The sequence below is a fragment of the Phaseolus vulgaris genome, chromosome 10 (genome assembly GCF_051622355.1).
Source record: "Phaseolus vulgaris cultivar YP4 chromosome 10, ASM5162235v1, whole genome shotgun sequence".
In the NCBI taxonomy this organism is placed as follows: Eukaryota; Viridiplantae; Streptophyta; class Magnoliopsida; order Fabales; family Fabaceae; genus Phaseolus; species Phaseolus vulgaris.
The window spans coordinates 43,910,933-43,920,733 of record NC_143507.1 but is presented as its reverse complement, the minus strand read 5'-3'; the positions used below and the strand labels follow the sequence as shown (position 1 = coordinate 43,920,733).

The window sequence follows — 9,801 nt, the reverse complement described above, 5'->3', positions numbered from 1 at the left end:
GAAAATTAAAGGATATTCAAATAAAAGACAAAAATATCTTTGAGCCTTTCAGACAAGTTGTTTATTGGCTAATTTGGGCACTATATATTTTTCCACTTTCTCCCCAACCATTTATTTTCCTTTTTTAATGAAACACACAAACGTTCCATCATTACAAAATAATTTGAATGAAGTTTGAAACAAATCATCACTCTCAATTACCAAGATGAACAGAAAAAGTACGAAGATAAAAAAAAATGCTTATTTCATAAAAAAAAAAATCATTTTTTTTGGTAACAAAATGTATAAAATATTAATTGATAAGTATTTTTCTTCAATGTAATTATATTTGTTTGATGTATGAAGAAGATCTTGGAAATCTAATATTACTATTAGTTCATAATGATTGTGTGCCACGTAACCTAAGTAAGATCGAAAATGGTGACGTGTCTAGGACCAAATAATAAATATCCGTTTTGGTATGTTGAAAGTGGATGATGTTATCTTAAACAAAGTAATCACGTGTTAGTGAAAAAAAAGGTAGCAGAAGAGAAGAGAAGAGAAGACAATGTTTGTGTTGTGTTGTGTTGTGTTGTGTTGAAGGAAAGTTGATTGGAGGGTGACATGCACGCATGTAGGAGGAGGAGTGGCAGTGGTTTTTGTTAGAAAGATTATAAAAAATGGGAAAAAAGAACGTGTGGTAACCATGCAGTGTCTTACCCTTTGGTCTTGCCTTGCAGTTCGCCAAAGGCAAAAGAAAGTAAGTGCGTGCAAAGACCCGGTCACTGCCTCTGTCTCCAATCATCCACATTCATTATGCCATGTTACTCTCCCTCTTATACTCTTTGCCTCCTCTTCCTCATCAATTCAACAACATGCTAATGCTAGGGTCACTCACAACACAACGCTCTTGCATCACCATGCTCTTTCATACTCACACGGGAACACTGCTTTCTTTCTCTTCCAACAATATTGGTATATTATTTCACATTACACCCCTCACTACCCCATATTCTTCACTTCTTTACATTCTTTTATTGCTCAAGCCCTCGTGGTTCCATGCTGGCCTTGTTTTCCAACTCTATCTCTCTATCTATCTATATATCTATTTCAGATATTCCTTTTTTCTTTGTTGAAGAAAAATCTATCTATCTATCTCTTGTGTGCTTGCAACAGTTTTGCCTTTGATCTCCTTTTGTTTACGTCTTGCTAGCCTTCATTAGGGTTCTTGTGCTTTTCTAAGTGTTTGATGTTTGGTTTTGAGCTGAAAAGTTTAGTTTTTGACAGCTGGGTACATGTGGGTTTGTGTTTTTTAAACTCTGCTCTATTTTCTGGGATTTTCTGGTGTTTTCCTCTTCCTTGTCAAGAATGTGGGATCAGAAAAACTGTTGTTTTGGAGCTGATTAACTTTTTTTTTCCTTTTGTTTTATGTGGATTGATTTATTCTGACATGGTTGGATTTGTTTTTTCTGGTTGAATTCGGCAACGGAACTTGTTTCTGTTGTGTGGATTTGAGTTTGTGATACTCCTGAAGTGGGTTATGCTACTGAGAAACACGTTCTCGGGTGCTGATTTTGTATGGGAGGATTGAAAAGTGTGTTTTGTGAAATTGGCAGAGATATAAAGTTGTTGCGTGTGGATAGTGTGTAGAAGGATGAATAGGATGAGAGGGGGAATCGAAGAGAGCAAGGAGATTAGCCCAATGTTTCCAAGATTGCATGTTAAGGATGCAGAGAAAGGAGGACCAAAAGCACCTCCAAGGAATAAGATGGCACTCTATGAACAATTCAGCATCCCTTCTCAGAGTTTTGCACCAGGATCAGCATCCTTGTTTCCACTCCCGCTCAGAAACTACACAGGTCCTACATCATCAAGCCACGTGAGTCGAGTGAAGTTCTTCAAATTCTTGCCTTTGATAATTTCCTCTACCATCGTATCTTTCTCTTATTTCACAGTTTGTTGGAACCGAACTCTTTTTTCTTATTTCTACCCTTTTGATAGACGTATTCAGCTTGAATGAAGGTAAACTTGGAAATTTTAAACGTAATTTAAGTAATAGTGATGAACAAAACACAGAAGTATTCTTAAATGGTATTCAAAAATGAAGCATGCAACTGTATCAACAATGCAGTATCTCTTTTCTTTTAGCAATTTCTTTCTGTTATTCTCAAATACCTCTATCTGTTTCTGCCCCCTTAATTTTTGTCTAGGATCTTTGAATTATGAATATCTCTCTCTTTTCTTATGGAAGCAAGGGAAGTGGCTGTACCATCTTTTTAACTCTCAAGTGGTTCTGCATTTTATCTATGTTGGGTTCGTCAACAATATCAAAACAAGAAACACAAAAACATTGAAGAAAACACTTTTATTAGAACCAAACGGTCTATACAGAGAATACCACAATACAGTATGTGGTCTAAGCCCACAAAGCCTCAATATGTAGACCCTATACTAACAGAAAACCATTTAAAACAAATAACTGTTATAGAACAGTTATAATAAATACATACTAGTCTTAACACTACTAGATGATCTTCTTTTCCTTCACATTAGACGGTCTTACAGTCTGACTAAACTCTTCAGCACATGGTCTGTTGTACATGATTTAGAATCGATCATCACAATCTTACATGGAGTACTGTTGATTTTTGAGAAAGGAAATAATATAAAATATTTTGAATTAAAGAAGCATTTGAGTCTAACTTGTAAATAGCTAAATATAAAGTTTGCTCCATGATTTTAGGAGTTGTTGGTGACTGAATAACAAAATCTGGAACTAAATAATCCACTAACAGCTAAAATCAAGATAATATATTCTTATGAATTTAATAATTGAATTATTCAAAAATCAAAATTATTTTGAGATCATTCTAGGCACATTTCCAACACTCTTATCTTGGAGGTTGTAAACTCTTGGCTTCTTCCTAAAAAAATTAACTTGCTGATTTAGAATGACTTGGTAAAGACATCAACAATATGATGATCTTCTGTTCTAGTTTAATATTCTCCAACTGCAGTATTATGTATTATCGTCTCCCTCTGATATATTTAGGCCGTAACATGTTCAACATTTAACTTCTTAGTCAACTCTTGATGCCTATCCTTAGTTAATTTTGTTTGCATCAGAACTTCTTATATTTGTTTCAATAGCATTAACTCTAAATTCAAAGTTTTTAGACACTTCTCACCATGCTCAACCTTTCAACTTTCTCTAAATCAAAATTTGTCTCTCTGGTGACGATATCATACTTCCTTTTCCACTCCTTTTGAACACACTGAGCTTGTTCCTTTGCTGCTGTCAACCTTGATTCAGCAGCACCACTTCTAGACTGGGGGCTACTATAACAAGACCAACTTCTTGTTTTTCTTCTTTTTCCTCTCCAGTTTCTACTTTCTTTTACCAAAATTCAGTTATATCCTCTTCTATTTAAAAATAATTTTGCTCCTCCTCCAATGGATTTAATGCAAAACATTCTCCCCTCTTTTTAACTAGGAAAATATCTTTGCCATGGACATATTTAATTGTGCATGATTTATTTTCCAACAACATTTTATAACCCTTTTGAATTAATTGTCCAACACTCAACAAATTTTATCAATTTCATAAACATATAACACAAACAATGAACTTTGTATTGAGTGGGCTGAGATTGTTATTGTTTATTTTCCTTTCATACACTTGCCACAGTGCTGACTGATAAGGTTGATAACTTTTCTTTTCATCCTTCCCTTTATTGTAATTATTTGCATTACTCTATCTCATAAGCCTTCATTCTTCTTGGGCCTTGCAAGGCATGTAACACTTTTGCTAAAGTGATCTTGTACAAATCCTTTGTGTTCTCCAAAGTAGTTGTAAATGTCTCATATCTTTCTGACACTGTTACAGGAATTTTTTAGATAATTCTTGAATCAGAAAGCTCAGTGCCAAGTAATCTTACCTTGTTAGCCATGTCCAACAATATCTTTGAGTACTTTTTAATTTTTTCAAATTCATTCATCCATTGGAGCTTCAATTCCCTCATCAATTTCAAGATTTGCATGCCTCAAATCCTTTCATCTCTTGCATACTCTTCCTTCAGATCACCCCAAATTTCTTTTCTTTTTATTTCCAAATCACGATCCTGGTGAAGATTGTTGTTGAAACACCAACAGAGAGACATGATTTTGCTTCTGCTTTCCGGTTTTTTCCTCTTATGATATTTTATCTAGGCCATGGTGGGATTGTTTGGCAGTGGAAGTACTTCATAATCCTCTTTAACAACTTCCCAAAGATTCAAAATCTCTAGATAAGCCTCCTTTTTTACAGCCTAAAGATCATAGTTTGCTCCATCAAACACCCGAGGTGTAAATTGTGAGAAATTTGATTCAACATCCGTCCCTCAAGAAGAAAGCTCGGATACCACTTGTTGGTTTTTGTTTAAGGATAGAAGAAAAACAATCGAACAAGGAAATAATATAAAACTTTATGCAGAAACTCTTCGTGCTGAAACAATATGTCACTTGAGGACTAGCACTTGTGGAACAGACACTTAAATGTTTCACTGAGCATTCCATATTATTTGACGTGAGACTTAAACACTCCATACTACCCAAGTCCTTATCAGCTTAGAAGCATGCGTAACACAAACGTGATATAGTTAGATATTTATACCAAAAGTTTTTCTGTCTATCGTTTGCAACCATTTTTAATTGTTATGTTTATGCTGTGCTGCAGATCAGTAGCAACCAAAGCATCCAATTCACCTACAATGCACCTTCTATTATGGCTGAGAAGAGTCAAGCTTACAATTTTAGAAGGAGTAACTTAACCAAACGCACGGTGAGTCGTGAGCGAGAGAAACGAAGAAGCCTACAAGTTACCAATTTAAACTTTTTATGCTCATTGTCATTTACTAGTAAAAACAATTCATTTCAGCAAGAGAATTTCATCAATAGTAAGAATTCTCTGAAAGCACTTGATGGTGAAGATGTTTTTATAACTTCTGGTTCTGCACATGGAAAAAGCTCATGCTTCCAAAATAATAAAGACGAAGGCGGTTGTAATTTGAGCTGTTCTCTTAAAAATCTGAACTCATTTAGAAAGAAGGTGAATTCACCAGGTGTTGTAGACCCGAAGTCAGCACAATATGGGAAGATCCAGATGGAGGAGCTTACAAAAGTGAGTCAAAATGGTCAGAAGCCAGAGGAAGTGCTCCCGTTAGATGGTTTTGGTGACATGACAGATACATCATTAATGTCATTGGTGCAAGGTAGGGATTCTAAATCAATGAATAAAGAACATAGATCTTTGAAGGATGAAATTAGAAGTATTTCAGTAGATAGCTTGAAAACATTGCAAGGTAGCAGTGTCCATACACATGAAGAACATGCAACTTTTGGGGACAAATTCAACTCAAGGGACCATCACATGGAGAAGCCAGCTGCTGGTGATGTGCACAAATGTTCTGGTGAGTTAGAAATTGGTAGAAGGTTCTTCCTTGACAAGGGAGCTGGGAACGAAGATGAGGAGACATCGGTTATGCATATTTCCCCTGACAATGTTGTAGGAGCTATAGGTGAACAGCAATTTTGGAAAGCCAGAAGAACTATCGTCAAGTAAGTTTACCTGTCTAGTAACATGTGTTTATGATTTCACCTTTCTCTCTTTTTGTTAAAATACTTCTGAACTATGCTGAGTTTGTTATTGTTTGCAAGAAATATCTGTAAGTTTTTTAGTGCATTGGCTTTCAATGTGGTCAAATACATTTTTGGTTTACCTTTATCCGTTTATTTAATTAAACATGGTCTTTACATTATGTTCCCTACTTTGACCTGATACTGACATTACTATGTTCAGCCAACAGAAAATCTTTGTCATGCAAGTGTTTGAATTGCATAGACTGATAAAGGTAATTGCCAAACTAGATACTCTTAACTGTTTTCACTCATCAGAATATGAGAAGTAACTAAACATTTCTTGGAAGCAGGTGCAAAGATTAATTGCAGGCTCACCCCATATATTGCTTATCGATAACCTTTTACTTAACAAGCCACCACCAAAAACATCCACCACCAAGAAATTTCAATCTGATTTTGTTGGCGAAAAACCATCCTCAGTTGTTAAACTTGACAGTAAATCCGTGAAGGCCCCTACTGCTGAGCATGCTACAAACAGTGCAGTAGAGAAGATTCCCATTCCTTGTTTCAACAACATAACCAAAGGCCATTCTAATCAGCCGCCAAACTTTGGCCATCATTTAGCAAACCTTCCAATAGCCTCCTCAGATACAAATTCCAAACAGTCCCCAAGCTATGTCTACCCCCCACCAGGAAACCAGTGGCTAGTTCCTGTCATGTCACCATCCGAAGGCCTAGTTTACAAACCAGTCTTAGGGCCATGCCCTCCAAATGCAGGCTTCATGGCACCCATATACGGCACTTGTGGCTCAGTTGGCTTCAATCCTTTAAGCAAAGATGTTTCTTCAGAAGCAGCTCTTGCTCCAAGTTCCCACCAAAAGTTTGGAATCCTTTCTGGTTCATCTTTGCCCCAGTTCTTACCACCACCCTTCATCCATAATCCATCTTCTATATCAGCTTCAGCTGTTGAGCAAATGGGGCAGTCCAATGGTCCTGAAAACCACAACTCATGTGGAGAAGTCAATTCTGCCATAATATACCAAAGCTCATCTAACATATCCAGCCCCACAAGCCAAGTGATGTCAAGAAACATTTCAACTCACCACTCACCCAAAGATAAAGAACCACAGAGAAGCACAGCTAGCAGTCCTTCCAAGAGGATGAGTGCTGCAGAAGTGCTTCCTTTGTTTCCTTTGGCTCCGACATTTTGGCAAACAGAAGATAGGAACACTCAGGTTGAACTGCAGCCAAGAGTAATCAAAGCCATGCCCCACAATCCAAAATCAGCTAGTGAATCAGCTGCAAGGATATTCTGATCAATACAAGAAGAAAGGAAACATTTGTAACTAGTAACATGCTCTGTCTCATCACATCACATGTCTGTTAATTCCTGATATTTCTAGTTTCACACTCTAACTCTGTATGTACCTATAACCATTTTTGTCTTATAATAATATTGCATGGGTGGAACCTAAGCAACATTGTAAATTCATGAGACCAAACAAAAATATTTGTACCAATCACTTGAAGAAATGAAGAGATTTCAGCAGCTCTTTCGGCCTTGTACAAACAAGTTATTCAAATTATTAATAATATCTCATTGTATAAATTTGGTTATCCATGTTTTCTTTTTGAAATTTGATTCTCACGCAATTTTAAATGGCAATTTTGATTTATTTATTAACTTAACATTTATTTTTTAACAAAAACATCAACGTAATAGTAAACTACTGACATGGTACGAGGCAAATTCTTCTGGTACCTTTGCACTCTATCATTTTTCAAATTTTCCAAAATTATTATCTATTTTGGATTTGAAATTCAAAAAATAAAATTCAAAAATTAAAATCTCATTCTAAAAAAGAAAATTCGAAACACAAAAAATACATATTAAAAAAGAAAATTCGAAACACAATTTTTTTATTCACATCCTCCTTTTATTTAATGTCATTTTCACCATTTAGTAAGATATAACATTTTACCAATTATTTATTACATGCTTTATTTTTAAATTTTTCTTTTTCAAATTATGCTATTTTAATCACATATCTTTCGAACATTCATTTAGGAAATGTAAAGACAAATGTTAATTCTTAAACTTAGATCGGTATAAAACATCTACATCTAACAAATATAGTATGAAATTCTTAAATAGTTTGAGTCCAAAAACTAGCAAAATTCCAAAATTTAAAATGATAATTATTATTTTATTGAATTTATAAATGAACTATCAATATATATAAATCTTACGAAGTTGATTCAAATTTATGCGTCCGATTTCAAAATGTTTATATGTTTAGCCTTTTCTTTATTTTGAGATGATCTGTTTTAACAATTTCTTTATTTTAATTTTTATCATTTTTTATATAAAAAGAACAAGTAAACTACTTTTTTTCTTTCAACATTTCTTAAATTAAATTAAATATATCAATAAAGGGAAAGGGTAGTTAAATTAAGAATATTTAATATTTTAAATTAAATAAATATGTTTACAATCACTATAAACTTTGATTTTAGTTCTTATAAAAAGAGTTATTTAATTTTTATCCCTAAAAAACCTTTTTTTTCTTATTAGTGATGTTCGTTAACTTATATGGTTTGTGAAAAAGCAAGAATTTATTTCATATAACATTTACTAGTGCCCAATAATGTCAACATTTTATATATTTAAAAAGATTTTTAATTTTCTGAAATTAATACCTTAAAATGAACTTTAAGACTTAAAGTAGTATTTTTTTTTTTATTTTAGGGAGATTTTTTTAAAGAACTAAGCATAAAGGAATTTTTTTTATGTAAACCAAAATTAAAATTTATTCATCTATAAAAGGTAAAAGTCATTAGTTTTAAATTGTGAAGGATACAATATAAAGAATTTGTTTTATAGAGATTACAATCGAATTATATATTTTATAGGAGTGAACAAATTTAATTTTTAAAAAAAATTATCAATTGTTTTAAAAAAGTGAAACATACTATAATTTCATTTTCCAAAAATTCTAAAGATTCTTGCACATACTTGAAGAAAGAGCATATTTGAAGCATTAATTAACCAAGAAGCAAAGTAATAATTTGGTGGCCATTTTTACCAAGAATCTTAAGTTAAACGTTGGCATCATCACCATCAAAACTTTGAAGGAAAGGAAAAAGAAAATCCAGTGAATGAATTCTTAAAGGACTGAAAAAGTTTGGTGGTCCACCAATTATTCTACCATGACTCACTATGATTGGGGAAAATGCTTAGAAAGAAACAAAATCAACAAGAATAAAAGGAAAACCCTACACTCACCCTTCAACAATTTACTTTCTCTAGAAACTGCTCCAGACGATATTTTGACAATCATGTACCAGATTACATTATAAAAATAAAATATTTTTTTTAAAATAAAATAATTTTAAAATTATATTGATTAAATTAGAATTTATAGTTATAAATTAGTGTATTTTAATTTACAGTTGTTAAAAGTAATTTTTTTAATGAAATAAAAAAAATCACATTACAAGTACAAATGGGTATTGCTGATAATAAAAAAAAAATTACAAATTGGACATAATGGGCAATTTTCAACCAACAACATGGACTTAATGTCCAAGACCTATAATCATAGATGGTAATAAAAACTACAAGAAAAATTAATTGTGCTGGCCAAATATTTTTATTATGTTATTAATGATTAACTTGCATTAAATAATTAAATTAATTTTTTTACAAGATTCTAACTCAAAAATTCATTAAAAGATTTGATCTTAATTTCTAATATTGGTAAAAAGATATAAAAAAGAAAAGAAAAAAAAGGAATGTATCAAATAAATATTTATGTTGATATCTAATTAATTGTTTAATTTTTATACTTATATAATCTTAAAGTTGTTGTTCATAGACATGTATGTCTGAAATCTCGATTAAAAATTAAGACATTTAATAATATATAAGTAAGTGTAAATCCCGTCTTATAAATCAGGTCGATAAAGTTAAATTAGACTTAAATTTTATTTTTTAATATGATATCAGAGTCATCTAAAATTTATCTTAACCAGAATTTGTTGAACTTATCAGAACTATGAATATATATATAGCTTATATAATTTGATACATAAATTAAATATTTATCTTAACGAGAGTCTGTTGGACTTATTATATCATCTAGACTATGGACATAGTATGATGTAGAGTTGTATATGAATTGAATGAATAATTAATTGTTTATA

At 32.4% G+C, this 9,801-nt stretch overlaps 1 protein-coding gene across 7 annotated transcripts; it reads left to right on the top strand.

Moving 5' to 3' along the window:
* The first annotated feature begins 630 nt into the window (after window positions 1-630).
* Window positions 631-7,146, top strand: LOC137818569 (EARLY FLOWERING protein). Of its 7 annotated transcripts, none has more exons than XM_068622073.2 (7): window positions 631-954; window positions 1,596-1,858; window positions 4,694-4,798; window positions 4,895-5,228; window positions 5,319-5,574; window positions 5,816-5,867; window positions 5,946-7,146. In XM_068622073.2, exons 2-7 carry the CDS (start codon window positions 1,634-1,636, stop codon window positions 6,909-6,911), a joined length of 1,938 nt encoding a protein of 645 aa, XP_068478174.2. In that variant the 5' UTR covers window positions 631-954; window positions 1,596-1,633; the 3' UTR covers window positions 6,912-7,146. The 7 variants fall into 7 exon arrangements, with proteins under 7 accessions (XP_068478174.2, XP_068478173.2, XP_068478172.2 ...); XM_068622072.2 differs by having other exon boundaries at window positions 5,298-5,574; XM_068622071.2 differs by having other exon boundaries at window positions 4,895-5,574.
* The last annotated feature ends 2,655 nt before the right edge of the window (window positions 7,147-9,801 follow it).